The sequence below is a fragment of the Nymphalis io genome, chromosome 1 (assembly GCF_905147045.1).
Source record: "Nymphalis io chromosome 1, ilAglIoxx1.1, whole genome shotgun sequence".
NCBI lineage: Eukaryota > Metazoa > Arthropoda > Insecta > Lepidoptera > Nymphalidae > Nymphalis > Nymphalis io.
Window position 1 is genome coordinate 5364784 of NC_065888.1, and position 18173 is coordinate 5382956.

At 30.8% G+C, this 18173-nt stretch overlaps 2 protein-coding genes across 6 annotated transcripts; both read right to left on the bottom strand.

Annotated features, from left to right (window-relative positions):
* Positions 1 to 859: 859 nt before the first annotated feature.
* LOC126769533 (uncharacterized) lies at positions 860 to 9843 on the bottom strand. 5 transcript variants are annotated; one of them, XR_007669385.1, is made up of 5 exons: positions 9760 to 9843; positions 4736 to 4799; positions 3937 to 4002; positions 3764 to 3856; positions 860 to 1047 (listed from the first exon to the last, which is right to left on the bottom strand). XR_007669385.1 is itself a non-coding variant. In XM_050488423.1 (5 exons), exons 1-5 carry the CDS (start codon positions 5646 to 5648, stop codon positions 1013 to 1015), a joined length of 354 nt encoding a protein of 117 aa, XP_050344380.1. In that variant the 5' UTR covers positions 5649 to 5708; the 3' UTR covers positions 860 to 1012. The 5 variants fall into 5 exon arrangements, 4 of the variants coding, with proteins under 4 accessions (XP_050344380.1, XP_050344363.1, XP_050344354.1 ...); XM_050488423.1 differs by lacking the exon at positions 9760 to 9843 and adding an exon at positions 5553 to 5708; XM_050488406.1 differs by lacking the exons at positions 860 to 1047; positions 3764 to 3856; positions 3937 to 4002; positions 4736 to 4799 and adding exons at positions 8511 to 8890; positions 8963 to 9366.
* Positions 9844 to 13031: 3188 nt separating this feature from the next.
* On the bottom strand, positions 13032 to 17939 carry LOC126769421 (uncharacterized). The gene is made up of 3 exons (XM_050488190.1): positions 17378 to 17939; positions 16911 to 17088; positions 13032 to 14374 (listed from the first exon to the last, which is right to left on the bottom strand). The coding sequence occupies exons 1-3, from the start codon at positions 17788 to 17790 to the stop codon at positions 14210 to 14212; spliced, it is 756 nt and encodes a 251-aa protein (XP_050344147.1). The 5' UTR covers positions 17791 to 17939; the 3' UTR covers positions 13032 to 14209.
* Between the last annotated feature and the right edge of the window lie 234 nt (positions 17940 to 18173).

Sequence of the window (18173 nt, forward strand, 5' to 3'; positions counted from 1 at the left end):
TAAGCAGATGTTTTGACGTGAATTGATTTTCAGTCCGTAACTTGCAAAAGCCATATCTAAACAAAATTGTTACCACAGGATAGCGTATTACTGCTATTACTTCAGAAGTATAGCATCTATCGGCATTATAAAATTATCATTATTTAGAAGGTGAGCGTCATTACTCGAAATCTATACATATAATAAAAATGTAACTGATCGCTGTCTGTACATAGAAGATAAATAAGTAAAACTATACTGTAACTATCAACGCAATAGAACCCAAAACAATGATTGTTAAAAAAATTTTTGTCTGTTTTTCTGTGCGTTTGTGTATGCTAATCTTAGAAACGGCTTAACGGATTTGAGTGCGGTTTTCATTAATGCATTAGGAGCGAGTCTCTCATGTACCAGGAGGTCATAAACAATGAGAAGGTCTCACCGAACGCGGATGACTCCAATCTTGGTTTGGAGTAAGTGTCTCATGTACCTGATCATACAGAGTTAGTTGGTCTCACCATAACGCGGATGACTCTCCTCCGATGAAACCTCTGTCTGAATTTGTTTGTAATATATTTTGTTAGGGTAGTGGCTTACTAAAAAAACTGTACAATATATGTAATACACATTTCCCATATACCATGAAAGTAAACCTAAAAATGTAGTATAAATTAAAATAAAATTATTGCACAGCATTAACTACATCTGAATGGAATCCGTGCTGTCCTTCGAGCTGAAATAATAGACTCACAAACATACAAATTACATTTATCATATTAGGAAAAGAGAAAAAACTGCTTTACTTTTGATACATTTCTATAATATAATTATCAGTATCGTTACATACCTTAAAATTACTTAAAAACAAGTGAAAAAAACATTTTAATAAATCATGAATTTGTTATTTATTTATTGACGTAAGTATATAATATTAATGGAGGTTATAAAAATATATCGTATATGGAGTATCACATTACGATATCACTTAAATGAATTTAATGTATTGCAATTATATGTAATTTTGTAGTCAAAATCAGCCCCTGTATTTGTTGTTGCCGTTGTTGTTATCTGAAAAACGAACGGGGGTTCTTAATTTAAATTTCATTTAATTAATGATAAAATGATGAACAACATTAAAACACAACTTTAGCTTTATCAGTTAATAATTATTATATTTATGTACAATTAGCTTCCCGTCCCCGTTTCGAACGGTTACAATGGGTTTTTACATAAAAAGATTATATCGTAATATATAAAACTGCAATAGCGTAGGCTGCGCTTGCCAGTAAAGCTCTTAGTCCGAATGCATTACAACCACCTAATAAATCACTCCGTTTATTGGTGAAAAACCAAATGAAAATCCATTTGATAGTTTTTGAGGTTAACGTATTCAGACAAACAGACTGACAGATAGACGCTGCGGAGGCCTTTTTTGTAATATGTTTATGATTTGTTAATGTTTGTATTAATTTAATATATTTAACTATAATTTTGTTTTCGTTTAAATTATTTTATACGAGCTTAGCTTATCATTTCTCTAATGTATTTGTATTTTTTTTTATAAACAGAGTTCTATTATTACTAAATGTTTTAAGTTAATATAGTAAGAATATAATTAAAATAATACATTGTTTGTTAACAAAGAATATAATACTGTATAAATTTATGTTTTTTTCGTAAATTTTATAATTTTAAAACGTATTTTCTAAGTAAGGCACGGGGTTTTACGCTCATGACTATTAGTAATGGTTCGATATTGACGTGTTATGAATATTTCTTTGGATAAAATCTATCGAATCTCTACAATATAAAATATTATTTTATTCAGTTGGCGCTTCATTGGCGACGTAAAGAACGGTTACTATTTCTTATAGCGCCAATGTGCTGTGGTGACCACTTACCATTAAATAAGAGCATTTTATTTTAATCTTTATCAATCGTTTTATAAATATACAAAACTATTATATATTTATAAAAAGATTAATAACATAACAGGTAATTTTTTTTACATATAATGATATAAACATTGTTTTTGTATCTTACATCTGATTATGCTGTTAAGGAAAATACATTTACAAGCATTTAAAGTCTTAAATGCTTAAAAATATATCTTGATGTACATATAGACGATAAGATAGATTGTATAAATAGATAAATACTCTTTTATTGTACACCACACAAAAAATAATAACATATGAATCTATATACTAATATAATAAAGAGGAAAAGTTTGTGAGGTTTTAAGGGGTAATCTCTGGATCTATCGAACCGATTTTGAAAATTCTTTCACCAATAGAAACCCACATTATTTGTAAGTGTCATAGGCTATATATATTAACCCGAAAAATTAAAAGAATTTTATTAATGTTCGGCCAACGTGACTGAAAAGTCGAGATGGCCCAGTGGTAAGAACGCGTGAATCTTAACCGATGAACGTGGGTTCAAACCCGGGTGGGTTCATCTCGTGCTTTTCGGTGAAAGAAAACATCGTGAGGAAACCTGCATATGTCTAATTTCATCGAAATTCAGCCACATGTGTATTCTACCAACCCGCACTGGAGCAGCGTGGTGGAATAAGCTCCAAACCTTCTCCTCAAAAAAAAAAAAAGGGAGAGGAGGCCTTAGCCCAGCAGTGGGACATTTACAGGCTGTTACTGTTTACTGTTACAACGTGACTTTTGGCAGTCAGGATATAAATCATAGCACTCAGTACTAATCGAACCACAATCATAATTTCATTACAAGTAAAAATGTTTACCGTCCAACGAATTCGGCACGGGTCAGCTAGTATAATAATAAATATATAAGTTATTATTAACTCATACGTTTGTACAATAAGACGGGCCGAAGATAACCTCGGGGTTAGAATTTTCAATTAATGAAATTGAATTGAAATGTGATGCAATAAAAATATACATATTTGTTTTGTAATCGTAACCGTTTTTAAGTATTACTATAATTAAAGAATAATGCTTACGGATATTTAACTAAATAGGCTTTTACGATTATAAGGACATAAGGAATATGTATATAAAAAAATAAAATGTAAGTAATCTGCGTTGAAATGTTATTATGTTTAAATAATAAAAGTTCACTAGACACGTCCAGTTATGGGTACGTAAAACTCCAAACGGGATATGATTGGCTTTTTAGATGTATCTAATGTTTAGTACATCGTCAATATCTTTGGACAATCTCTACTAAAGACCATAGTGAAACAAATTCAATATCCCGTACGAACTGGTAATATAAAATTGTGACTTAAATCCTTAAAGATTTTTTGAAATGATTATATAGTGACGTCAAAGAAAAATTTTACTACTAAATAACGTATTTAATTATTTTTTTCTAAGCATGTTACGAAAGAGTCAGTCGGCATTATTTTAAACGAATAAAAAAATAAGTAATACTTGCACATAAGTTTCTATTAATTTTTTTTTTTTAAGAATAGGAAGATGGACGCGCATATGAGCCACCTGATGGTAAGTGGTCACCAAACGCCCTTAGACATTGGCATTGTAAGAAATGTCAACCATCGCTTACATATCCAATGCGCCACCAACCTTGGGAACTAAGATTTTATGTCCCTTGTGCCTGTAATTACACTGGCTCACTCACCCTTCAAACCAGAACACAACAATATCAAGTATTGCTGTTTTGCGGTAGAATATCTGATGAGTGGGTGGTACCTACCCAGACGAGCTTGCACAAAGCCCTACCACCAGTGAATATAGAATATAAAGTAATTATAGAATTATAGCATTAATAAAATAAAATGTATTACCTGAGCTCGTAACGACGACGGTTGTTTCTTTATTTGCCCCATTATCCCCATAATGCGGGTTAGATGGATATGAATTCGAAGGATAGTTTTGCCCTTAAAAAGTAATATATTATTTTATTATGTATGTAACTAAACTAAAAGTAATTAAAATAATTTGTGTTTTAAATAAATACCTCCGCTGGGTACAATTATAACTGTTTGTCCCTTAGATTGAGATCCAGAGGGTTTTGAAAAAGTTTCTGAAATAAAATTAATATAGAAAATTAATATATATAAATATAATAAATAATTAATGTAAAAATATTTTTAAATAAAGTATATTATAATAAATAAATACTCGATAATTTGTTGATAATTTTGTTGTGGGTAAATTACTCCGATTTGAGTATCACGAAGAAAACTTTATAACCCAAAGCATAAAGGTTTCTTCGTGATAATTAACGCTGACAAAAGAAATATTCAATGCTATCTGCTCAGGTTCGAACTCACTTTAATTTAGATTAATAGGTTTTTGCACTGAGCCATTACAGCTATTTATTTAAATATAAGTAAGATTACTTAAGTAAAAATTAATAATGCTAGAAGAGATTTAAAAACGGTGAATTATACTAAGGTATAAGATTTCGTATTATTTCATTGAAATTGTTTTAATTAAAAGCGATAAATTTTAATAAATTAGCATATTAATATGTAGTGTCAAAATATATTTCAAAAGCTGTATTGACAACATGCTTACTGGGGAATTCGGTCGTGGCCGAGACCCATCACTTTTACTATCACAAAATGGCGTAAATTTACTTTACCGATAGATTCTAAATTTTAGATGCCATAACAATTATTGCGCCTCTAAAATTAATTTGTCGTTCAAAGCCTAGGACTTATGAGCTTCGTCATTTCCTGATATAATCCCTCAGTAGTATATGATTATCGTTCTTAAATGTATTTAATTACCTAAGTTTATTAATTACTTACCTACACCAAAAACATGCCTTTTTTCAATATGATGTAATCCTTTAATAAAGTAACCTTCACTGTCCTAAAAATAAAAAATACACTTTAATAATTTAACCTGTACGAAAAAAAAAGAAAAAAAGTTAAAATAAAATAATGACGTTTGTATTTTTCATGTGTACAGATTATTAAAAATATTAAAATAAATATTCTGTATTTATTCCAAACGATGAGTTTCATATTGTGTTTTAAAAGTAATTGAATTACAATCAAGTTTTTATATAATTTTTTATACAGTTAGTATAATTCTAGTGTAGAATGCGGAGAAGGATCTCTCTTGTAAAATATAATTTTGCTGTCAGTTAAAGTATTAAGTATTTTTTATTATATGGAATATTACATCACCTATAAATTTAATAATATTACAAAGTAGTATTCATCCCTCAAAATAATAACATTCGGACTTACTTATAAGCGTTGTTTAGCGATTGTTTTGTTAAATACTGATTTCACTCTTTCTCTTCTATTTGATTTGACATTCGAAAGAAAGAGACAGCATTTTTAACTAACCATCCGCTAAATAACGTTTTTCAAATTACTACTTTTGTCAGTACAACCACATATCGACAGGTTTTAGAAAACTCGTTTAGTTCGTATCTGTAATCGATTGAAAGAGTGAAACAGAATGACGTTATAGCGATTTAGTGTTTTCGCAGAAGCGGTACTTCGCGTTTACTATCAGACGTAGATGCGTAAATGTTAAGCATTAAATATATTAGTAATATATTCCAAATATAGAGTAGTTACTTGAATTTGGTAAGAAATAAGATTTAAAAACCTTGACTGGCCGTTCACCTCTTACTTCAATAATATATAACCTCTTTGCAATACTGCATTGCAATAGGAACATTACGGAAATTATTTGAAACAACATTTTGAAGATAAAAAATACACAGCAACGGTTGCTTTGAAACTGCAATTTAATTTCACAAGTCATACTCTTTTTATATTTTATTTATGAGATAAAATCTTCAGTATACCTATCTTCAATCAAATAATGACGGTTATAATTACTCGTAACAAGATAGTGGGGTTTATATCATATATAAGTTTTTAATGTTACCTATATATTATTGTGGCCAGCATATAATGCGCTGATCCCGAGGTCATGGGTTCAAGCCCTGGGTCGAATAAAAAGTTATCGGGTTTTTCTCGAGGAGTCTGGAAGTTGACCGTATTTAGGAACCGTTTAGGAAAGCACGTAAAGTCGTTAGTTTTGAACTCCTTCCAGTAATGTAAGATTTTTCGTCCCATCAGATTATATATTTGAGGGAATAGTGAGGGCATTGCGACTATAATATTCATCGATTGTTCAAAAATCATATAGAAATCGTTTGCAATATTTAGAAAAAAGTATAACACAGTTTGTTTACATTATTTTAATTATAATATTATTAAATTAAATATTATAAATTATGAGAAAACAAATTCACAATGATAAACATATTTTATAAAATTATTTATAGACATCTATAACATTTAATAGGTTTGTTTATAATATCAATGATTATAAGTCCGTCTTCATGCATGCATATATTTTTGAGACAAAATATTTGCTTCCTTTCGCTGCTGCGATCATAATAATAACAATATGTTTTATATCCGATTACAACATCACGTTTTATGACCAGATTAAATAATTTAACCAGATAATCTTTTACGTCTGTGGACTTGGTCTTCGAGTTTCTGTAATTAAAAATACATCATTATTTAATTATCTACATAAAACATTGTAAAGGACAGCTTATACGGAATAAATTTAATTTACTGAATCTTCAATTATAACATCTGATTCATAATGATGAATCAGATGTTATAATTCCTTTTGCTTTACGTATTGACGTAAGCAAAAGGAATTTTTAAATTATCTTAAATTTTAGCTGTAGTTATTATATTTTTAGGTAACCGGTATTCTTTAAAAACGTTTTTTTTTCTTTGCTTAATACTATTCGTCATATAAAATTGATAAAAGATCAAAACACTTCTCATTATAATAACCGTGGACCTTTAACATTTGAACACCAACGGTTGTTACAATCTGTTGGTAAATAAGGAAATGATATTTTTATTCTTATATAATTGTGGAACTTACTTCAACGTATATAGGTTGCGGATCTTCTTTGCGGTCAGTTTCACTTGTTTTTGTCGTGTTGTCTGTAGATAATAATCTTATTATAGGGAAATCCTTTGCGGTTTCCACGACTCTTGCGCGTGGATTTTTAATAGGAGCTAAAACGGGAGCCACTAGTACAACTTTTTCGTCTTGGTAGTGATTCGAATCTCCATTTACAAAATAGATAAAGAAATAAATGTAGACTAACAGCTCCCTTGCCAGTATCATCGTGCCTGAGTGAAGGAAATAATATAACGTAAGCTTTATTTATATATTTTTGAAGTATATTATGATCACGATTCACCATGCGTGATCTCTTCCGAGTATTACTTACTATGAGATCATAAAAAATATAGGTAGAATGTAGATTTATATTAAATTATTATATGCAATAAATATGTATGTATAAAGTAATAGGAATTGTCAAATTTTCTCTTATTTTCCCTGCACGACCATTTGTCTATGTAAGTGATAAATTGTCGTTCCCCTGACCGATGGCATGTTTAACGGAGACTAGCCAGGCGCAGCAGGCAGTGCACAAGTATGAGCGCACAGGTGTACTTTAAATTCTCTGCAGAGGCGGCAAATCCTAAATGGCCGAAAGGAATTTAGTCGTTCGTTCCGAGGAACAAGAGTATGAACATTAACAGCTCATAGAATATAGCTGCTGGTTTTTCTGGAAAGAAAATTTCATTAATTTATTTTATAGGTCCGACTCGGGTTTTGATCCCAGGATCTGTATCCCCACCATCTACAGTCTTGTACAGTCACTACATCAATAAGGTATATAAACAGTCAGTAAGAAGGTCATCACATCATTATCTAAGCTCAATACGACTATAACTGACCTTTCAATGAGTCATTTGTACATCATTATTTCTGTACTCAATGAAAAATAAAGGTATTATTAAAATAGACAGGGCTCACGTGTTTCATAAACGTAATGGTAATTAGTTAGTAAGTTTGCAAAAGTAAACACACGTTCAATGTAATTCTGTTCTGAAAATAAATGTTTTCAAATGTTTAGTTAAAATATTTAAGTTAATCTATATCAGAATATTAAGTTGAAAATTAGACAAGATTACGTGATATTATTAATGATGTAGTAATCAACTAGCTGTATGCGCTTTTTTTGTGTAAAATTTTATGACAATCGGTTGAGTGGTTAAGACATGAAAGCGTAATAAACAAACAAATAAACAAACTCACTTTCGCATTTATAATCTTACTAACGATAATGTATTTTAAGCGCATAATTTATATACATTTTAGCCATTTATAATGCAAAATCTCATATTCCTTGTGCGCAATATGCTTAAAAAGGGGTATAGATTTCCATTCACGTATTAATATAGTCTCCAAAGACTCGACGCAGATGACCATAAAAAAGTTAAGCTTTTTGAGTTTGTAATATTTTTTATTCATGTTTTTATTGATGCAAAATCCAAAAAAAAAACAAACGAATTATATATATACGAAACCTTCTATTAAAAAGGCATGATTCGAGTTTTTACTATGAAGATACCTTTACATAGATCATACATTTAATTAAACTATGATTTTAGGATTATAAATATAGTAAAATTATATATTAAAGGTAAACGTGAAAATAAAACGAATTCATCACTTAAAAGTTATTTAAAAGACTTTAATAATAAACGATATTTTAACTTCACAAACTTTGTCCGATGCCATCTTAAAACTTTTACAATGCAATGTAATTTTATTCTGTGATGGGTTTCACGCCATATATGAGTTCGAAAACATCACATAAATTATAATGTAAATGGCCTTTAAGACTGGTTTATCCAGTCACTTGGGGAATCCTATGCATTGTGCTCACTTACAAAGCGAAATATAAACATACATAACAACCTTGTGTCTATAATTATATGTAATTTAAGTACTCTAAACTTGATTATAAGATGATCAGTCGAAAATTTGGGGTTTTTTTTCATTGTTCTTCAACTTCAATCACACGCCTTTTATTTATATTCCTATTGCTGTAACAAAAAACTAACAAATATTAATTTTTTTTTAATTTATATACATAAAATATACTTAAAAAAAAATACCTTGTTTGCAATTAAATCTCTTAATAGTTCTTCATATGATTTTGTAGTGACTGTTTTGACTACTTGAGTTGGTGCTATAGCATGAACTGGTTGTAATGTCAATACTTTTTCATCGGTTAATATCATGGGCGCTAGCTTTGGCGTCGGTTCAATGGTATGCGAACCTAAGGCGTGATTGTTCGAGGCTACGTTTACTGGAGGTACCAAGTCTGTTGGTAGTATCTGTACCGGTTGAGTTGCTCGTATCTCTGTATTAGGTACTTGAACGGCAGCTGCGTTTATGTTCTCCATAGTTGATGCGAATGTAAGAACAGGCGATGGTTTCACGTTAATATCCTTTGTTAGGAAAATCATAGTGCCTTCCATAGGATTTACTACCACATTCGATACGGAACACATTATAACTGTTGCAAAAATAATAATTACGTCACTTTTCGACATTTTAAATACACTAATTTATTTTAAAGTAAGCACGAAAGCACTCTGCGAATGATAAAACTTGACTGTCACGACTTTATATGCAATCTTAGCTTGGTTATGTTATGTAAGAATATATTTCCGTTATAGCATATCCAGTTCGCCATTATTAGTCTTTATTTGACAAAACGAAAAAGTAAAACTTTAACAAATTTCAAATGTATGTTTTTATTCTCTATACATTTTGTCTATCGATTATAATATACTTTAATTATCTATTGCTTTAAAATTTTATATAAAATAAAATTTAAATTTTATTTATTTCAAATTAAAAGCAAATTTTATTATAAAATAATTATAATATAAAAAAAAATACTTACGAATAATAATAGAGATGATAAGAAATAATACGATTATAAGAATTGCGTGTTTATTCATTATGTACATGTATCGCGTATGCAATATTATTTTGCAGACAGCGATAGAAATAACTACTTGTGACATATAAATATGATATAGACCAGGGGTTGGTAAGATTTTAAATCTTCATAAATACATTGATTTTATTGATACTAGTGTTGTATCAGAAAATTAAGTATAACTAATTTGTTTTCAAAACAAAACAGGTATTTCATCCATTGTTATATGTTAAAAATAGGGTATAAAAATATTTAGGACTTTGTTAGCATTGCGATTGTGGTTGGCCATATTTTTTAGCAGAGACCACGGGCTTGTTTAGGACCGTCTTGATGTTTATTTCAAATATTCAAAGGGATGAATGATGAATTTTACGATATTATAATTTTATTTAGCGATACGAGCGTGCAATCGCAGTCTAACAGCAAGTAATTTTGTGGTATGAGCGCAGGCTGGTTAACTATGCTATTATTAAAGTCTTGAATTGCAATTAAGTGAATGCTCGATGGCCGGGTACTGTCGATTCTTGGACTAGACTAGTAGATTCAATTAAAAAAGTGTTGTTTATCTTTTAATGCAGAACATGAAGTTCTTAGTTAGAATCTTCTTCGCGGTGTTGCACACCACTCGGTACGTAAAACGTGAGCTTCTCCGGTCCTTTCAGATAGCCGTCCGAACTATGAGAGTAAAAGAATAGAGATTGCACCTGTGTTTGCGCACATTGCGCGCATTGCCTTACTCCAGTTGTCAAGTCTCTGTTGAGAACAGTCGAGGACTGCTGGCTGATACCGATTAGTGGGACATCATTTAATTTTGACATTTTTTTAAAATTACTGATGATTTCTTGTTACTTTTAATTTAAATTTGATTAGATGAATCAGTAAGTGCTATGAACACTTGTAATTGACATGCATATTAGATATACTATTATTGTTTTATAAATTAATCTTTTCGATGCTTTATATGTATGTTGTAAATGTGCTATTATAAATAAATAAATCATCATCAGACTAAAACGGTGACTACTATATATGTTATTACTATATATGACTATTATATATATTATATATACTACTACTACATATACTTTACATACTATACTATATGTGACTATTATATATGTTAAAATTAATATCTAATTACACCGAGGATATAAGAAACAACAATGAGCCTGTGATTTGGTTATTTTTTTTTAATAATTTATCAAGTTCAACGATAATAATTCCGATTTAGTTACAGTATATTACGGCCGATCATTAAATTATTATCATGTGGAATTTTATGCATAATATATTCTGTCAGACGAGACGAGATCACATTACACATTAAGGTATAAAAAAACTAGTGGTATTTATGATTTCAACGCTTAACATTCTAATTTCGTTCACTCAAACCTAAAGTGATGACTGATAATGTCCTTGCGCTGGGTTCAACTTAAGGGTCATTTGTAATCTGGACCTTACCTACGGACGTGTTACGTGACTCATCGGGTTATCCAGAATCTTGAACGAGGCTATCGATGTATGAAACATTGAATTGTTCCGTCTATTACACCAATTAAGTTAACGATTATTTAAAAGCAGATGTCTATTAAGTTATTTGAAGCATTTACATATATATACATTTTTTTATATCCCATCTTGGGAACTAAGATGTTATGTCCCTTATGTTTGTTGTTATAATAACTCAATCACTCTTCAGCCGAAAAACAACGATACTAAATATTGCTGTTTGGCGGTAGAATATATGATGAGTGGTACCTAATCCAGACGTGCTTGCAAAGCTGTTACAATATATTATATAAAGTCATTTAGTGACTACAATTAATTTATGATGACATAATTAATATAAAAAAATCTACTTTTGATGATGTTCGATAAAAAAGCCTTCTGACCAATGTTGACTTCGGTGGTCTGTCTCAAGATGCTCAGATCATGTGTGTGATTGTATATGTGATTTATGGGTTCCTGGTATCATAAGTATATGGTGGACTAAAATGCGACAGGTGTCTGGATGAGACATCCAGCACGTAGCATATGGCTTGGACACGGTCTTCTGCTAAGATAGTCGTGTTTTATCCACTATCAACAAACATTTTCTTTTAAATATATTTTAACGCCTGGTTTTATAAATAAGCAAAGTCTCTCAAGATGATATTGTTATTTTAATATTATTATTGTTGGTTTCTCTTTAAGCAACTCATTTGCATATTTTTGAAACTCGATTCATGACATTGCATTCTAAATTTGAATTTCACCTTATATTAAATCATTGAAACCTAATATACTGTTTCACAAAACAAGTGCCTCTACCACAATTTCATATTTTGGTCCCCGATAATATTCATAGACAAAGCAAGAATACAATATCTTTGGTCATTATTTAAAACTAATTGTTATGATTTACGATTAAACCATTTATGTTATTCTATTTAAAAAACAATTATCATAAAATTATAGGATAATTAAAAAATATAGAGATGTATCGAAATAATACCCAAAAAAGATTTTGGTTTATTTTTGAAGATCGTATTCGACTGCTTTAAAATAAATCAGGCTAAACATATTACAGTTTTCAGTGTGAGAATACAAAAGAGTTAAAAACATTTATATTTTATTATATAATAATTTTAATACTTAATTTAAATTATTTTACTTATTATAATTTAATATGAACATTATAAATAAATGCCTTAAAATTTACATCGTTAGATCTTATTGTATCGCGAATACCCATTTTATAAAAACTTGCTGAACCCGCTAGAATACGGCTAGTGACAAAAATCCTTATTCAGCTATCTTGATGAAGACAGTTTTAAGGATTTTTAAAATTTTACTTTTGCTTTTGCCAATGCTTTTTCAGAAAATAGGCAAATTAGTTCATTTAAGACACATATATTTTTGACATCAATAACATCCATTCGACATAAACAACATTTTTCTCTGATAGATTTGATTTTCAATTTTCGAAGTAACTATTTACAAAACATATATTAAGATTTTTATTATATTCATATAGTTTTAGATTTTTTATAAATCTTTTGATTTATTTCAATCAATTCCTTAATACATTCATTAGATAAGATTTTCAATTTAATTTGTTGTTAGGTTTATAAAAAAAATATTTTCAGTTGGTAATAAGAACAATTTATTTACAATGACTAATCTATGCTATAGTTAAAATATAGCAAATTTATTAACAAAGTTAAAATAATAATATTATCCTAATACAAGTTTGATAGCAGAGCGTTTATGTCGTAAGAACTTGTTAAATAAAATACAACAGGTGCAAGGCAATTTAAAATTACATAGAGTTTGAACGGTATCTTCATTTCTAGCTTTAACTCTAAGGAGTCTCTAAGGAATTAATATTCATCCTTTATAATATAATATTATAACGAGTTACAACCGCTTTATTTTTAAGAAATGAGGCCCCTAACTCTAAAACTTGCAAAATGGCATAATATAAGAAATAATTATAATATTATGACGTCAGTAGTAGTGGCCGTTTTTAGTATAGAGGAATATATTTTAGACACTCGGTCATTTGTTTTAAAAATAAAAAAATATGTAAAATTAATAATTTTTTTATTTAATTTATTAACGCTACTTTTCATAAATAAAGTCAGTCATAAAAAATCAGTAGAACGTGATAAGCAAATTATACTTTTTAAAATGGTAATGTATTCGGCAAATACTAGTCGTACATTAGGTATTCACAAATATCCATGTATATTTAATGTCAGACGCGAGCAACCATACAACGGATTCAATAGGAAGATTACAATTTACATTAATTATTATACGAATGTAAAATATTATCTTAAAAATACTTCCTTATTCGTTCCAATAATAGAGTATAAATGTCATATGTTTTTGTTCTGTTATATAATTACGTCAACTCAATTTTGCCATATTAATGTCGTTACAATATCCGACAATTAAGGCATAATCTCTACAAGTAAGAATTTTCTTTATGTGTCGTATATTCGTAATTTTTCGAAGTAAGTTTTCGATAATCCGTTTTTTCATGCCATTTTGTCAGGCTCGATGCTCAAAATAACTCGACAAGTCAATTTACATTTCTTCATTATCATCATTATCGGAATTTGTATGTTGGATCATTATTTATAAAAAGCCTGTGCCCTAAATTATTATGGCAATAATGATTCAAAAACCTATCTATCAATGTGATCTACCAATGTGCGAGAACAGGTTTCCCCAATTTTTATGGTATATATAGGAATAAGAAAATCTCTACGTAAAAAAAAGACACATAGTAATTAAAAAAATGCTGTGTCACTGGCATGGAGTATTGCTGAACTTCATTATAGGAAATATGACGAGGTATTTGGTGAACAGCGCCCAGCGCCAGTCTTTGGAGTGTCTATAATGCGTAATTATAAAAACTTGTTCAATTAGAGACAAGAACAGTTAGAAAGTCATCGCTGTTTCTTGCAAGGGGTCCAGTTTTGAAGGCAGCAGCACCAAATCCTTTATTTCTCCCAATGAGATCGGGGAAAGGAAAGTTCGGTATCCCTCTATGTCTTACGTCGAGGAGACCGTCACCAAATGAGACCTGGAATTAAAAAACAATACTCAAATCATCATCATCTTAATACCTAAATATCTACTGAGTGCAGGTAAGTTCATAGTTAGGTAAAATTTGAAGTTATATTTTTTTATAATTTCGTTATATGCTCGACTTTGAAAAGTAACAGCTTGTATATGTTAAAAAAAAATTATATATCTTTGAAACATTCCCCTCGAGGAGAATGTAATTCCAACACCCAAACACTCAGCTCCTTTATTATCTATTTTCCAATAACTAATCTTTATTTATATTATATTGTTAAACAGTACCAGTAATGGCCTGTGAATGTCCCACTGCTGGGCTAAGGCCTCCTCTCCTTTTTTTGAGGAGAAGGTTTTGGAGCTTATTTAACCACGCTGCTCCAATTCGGGTTGGAGGAATACACATTTGGCTGAATTTCAGTGAAATTAGACACATGTAGGTTTCCTCACGATGTTTTCCTTCACCGTCAAGCACGAGATGAATTATAATCACAAATTATGCACATGAAAATTCAGTGGTGCTCGCTCGGGTTTGAACCCACAATCATCGGTTAAGATTCACGCGCTCTTACCTCTGGGCCATCAGCTTTTATATTGTTAACAATGATAATAATTCGTTTGTACTACTAGGAACAATTTATAGTGAGATTACAGAACAGCTATTCTGTCAGATCAAAACTCGAAACTCACCACAGGACACGATCGTAAAATAATAGAAATATACGATATTAGTAATTATAACATTTAAAGGATAACACGCATTCAAATGGCTTATCACAATAAGTACGTTTTCAACATTTCACGGTGAGATACGAAGTGAGGTCTTACAGAATATCACTGCTCGGCGGTATAGCATTACATTTTTTGTTTAAATAATTATATAATAACTTTTTATAACATCATTATTTTAATTCATGTATATTTCAATATGTTATTAATACATGTAGTATTATTATAGTAAAAAAAGAAGTCCTTTCGACGGTTAAACAAAAATAAAAATAAAGTGCATTGTTAAAAGTCATCTGAACTGAACAGGATTATAAATTGAAAGGTGAAGTTTTAATGAGGGTACCGAATTACCTGTTCGATTTAAGCCAGGATATGAAAGTCTGACCTTAACATTAAGGATTATGACTGAACGAATTAAATTGATCTTTCTTAAAAACTTCCGGGACAGTACACTAGATACAATAGGTAAGTTATTGCTGTGATGTCTATAGGCGTCTACAGTCAGATAAAGTATTTACTGCCATTGTTCTACTGACTCACGTGGCAACTGCTGAGATCCATGATTCAAATCTTAAAAGGAGGTCATTAAAATGTAATCGTTTTTTTTTTGGAAATTCCCATGAGCAACCCGGATTTTAAAAGTTGGTAGGTACTGTTTACACTTCTTTTGATTTTACGCCTGAACTCTTTCTGGTTGTATTGGAATTCCGTCCCATCGAGATATGGAACTGATGAGTACTCACGAGAACCTGTCTTTGTGCATACATTTGTGTTTTATACTATATCTCGTGTAAACGGCTAATATCCGATGAGAATGGCTACCCTTGGCAAAAATCGATTAATAGACATATTGCAGTCGTTCAAACAGTGAAAATTTAAAGATTGACCAAGAATCCTATTCAAATCAGAATAACAAAAAAGTACGATCTTAACTTTAAGTGATGCAATATAAGAAGATCCGGACTGTATGACACATTTTAGGTAACTTAAATTTTAAATCATAATGCTTATGAATTTTAGGTACTATCTTAAGGCAATAAGGCTTAAATTCGCTTATTATATTAAAAAAGAGGTAAATAATTAATTTTAAATATATGCCGCCTACGAAGGTTTTGTTCACACTGATCTTGATTAGCGTTTTAAACAAATATTAATCTCTCAATTATGTACATATATGTAAATAAAATTACAAAATTGCAGTGTTCGCTCGAATATGTATTCGACGAAATAATAAAATGCTCAAAAATAATAATCATCATAGGTTATAAACGTAGCTTAAAAGGCTGTTCAGCTAAACACTGATTTCTCTCTTTCTGTCTTTAATGATTTGACTTTCGAATGAAGAAGACACAGCATTGTTTAATTAATCAGCCCCTAAACAACGTTTATAAGTAAGGCCGTATACGATTACATATAGTAAGTAAGTCTAAGTTACGTAAAATGTAGCCTTACTTGATTATATAGAGAAGATGTGTATTAATCACAATTTTCTTACGCGTTCTTTAAAAAAGTCCGTTAACATTTAAGTGGCTTAAGCTAAAACGTATAAAATCGTGATTTTTTTCTATTCTATTATTTTATTTATTACCTGTCATTTGACAATTTAATTAAAAAATGTTACTAGTTATTTTACTTAGTTAATGGTAAAACATAACATTATCTTTAAAAATAATAATTCATTAAGACATTTTAAAGCAATGTAATATTCATGCACGTAGACGACAAAAACGGATAGTTCGTGGAAGGGAAGAAAAAAACAGTAATAGACTATCAAAAAATAATTAATCAATCAATCTTTGCATTTTACTTACATCAGGTTGGAATCCATTTAATGAGTTAAAACCGAAAGCTGAAGAGGCACTCTGACTTCCTGCCAAGTTGTTGAACCCACCGCCGTGGGCTGATGCGGAAGACGCTGCTCCGGAAAGAGACGCGCCTGCGCCGCTAAAGGAAGCCGCTTGACTGCTGGCCTGGCTACCACCGAAGTTACTGAAAAAATTTAAGGTATGTATGTATATATTAGGTACTTCCGATTTTTATTATTTGGAAATATTATTGTTATTAGATCTTTTTAGAACATGACTATTGAATAAGTTTAGACACGATTTTAAAATTAAACATTGTAGATTATAATTTCTTTATTACAGACGTTTTATGTATAAATTCGAAAACGTAAGCTGTTATATATATGTTAAATATCAAAGAATAACCGACGAATTTTTTAAGCATTTGGCTCGTATCGTATTATTAGATTATTTTTATATATGTATAATATTACCTTCCAAAGCCATTAAAAGACGATGCCTGGCTCGCTGAATGTGATGCACTAAATCCCTCGTTAAAACCAAACGAAAAGGACTGTGAGGCTGAATGACTTATACCGGCTCCACTCGCACTACTGCTGACACTTGCTGACAACCCCCCATTTCCGGTTGGCTTCACATTAAAACCATTTCCCCAACCAAATCGTGGCCTAGGTTGACTCGACACACTCTTTCCACCTTCACCCGGAAGCAGAGTACTGGGGTCACGTTCCAAATGTTCCAGTATCGGAAGAACCGGTGGAGTGATGATCGGTTCCAATTTTTTCTCTTGCCTCCGCTGGTCTGGAAATATGAAGCCATTGGCCGGCGCAGGGCTTGCGAAACCCGCAGCCATACATAGACAGAGACACGTGTGGATGAACTTCATGTTTGAGCCCGTACTATGGCAGATTGACGATGTTTGTTGTATTAATAGGGTCGTACGAGGTCACCCGAGATGTTGGCATGCGGCTCGCGCCACAGCCTTCAGAAAACCCACTGCGCTACGCCCGTGCCGTCGTCCTGTCCAATACAAGTATCCCCTCTACGTACATCTCAGATTTGTTTCGTCATAAACGATATCCTTATGAAGATAACGGTTTTATTGTTAGGACAAGTTTAGATAGTCGGAAAAAGATGAAACCCAGATACAATGCTGGAAAATCCAAATGGACCTATTTGTTCCTCTTTTGTATTACGACCACGTATACGTATATAGTTACATTTCTGTTTGTCTTACACACTACGTGTTAAATTTTTTTAGCGGAATCA

What these genes read in the sequence shown, in the direction of transcription:
- LOC126769533 (XM_050488397.1), bottom strand. Translation starts at nt 9,826, where the DNA reads ATGTACATAATGAATAAACACGCAATTCTTATAATCGTATTATTTCTT. An exon ending in TATCATCTCTATTATTATTC is followed by an intron (nt 9,367 to 9,759) that starts GTAAGTATTTTT and finishes TTTTTGCAACAG; the next exon opens with TTATAATGTGTTCCGTATCG. An exon ending in GAGATTTAATTGCAAACAAG is followed by an intron (nt 8,904 to 8,962) that starts GTATTTTTTTTT and finishes AATATTTGTTAG; the next exon opens with TTTTTTGTTACAGCAATAGG.
- LOC126769421 (XM_050488190.1), bottom strand. Translation starts at nt 17,790, where the DNA reads ATGAAGTTCATCCACACGTGTCTCTGTCTATGTATGGCTGCGGGTTTC. An exon ending in TCTTTTAATGGCTTTGGAAG is followed by an intron (nt 17,089 to 17,377) that starts GTAATATTATAC and finishes AAATTTTTTCAG; the next exon opens with TAACTTCGGTGGTAGCCAGG. An exon ending in TAAATGGATTCCAACCTGAT is followed by an intron (nt 14,375 to 16,910) that starts GTAAGTAAAATG and finishes TTTTAATTCCAG; the next exon opens with GTCTCATTTGGTGACGGTCT.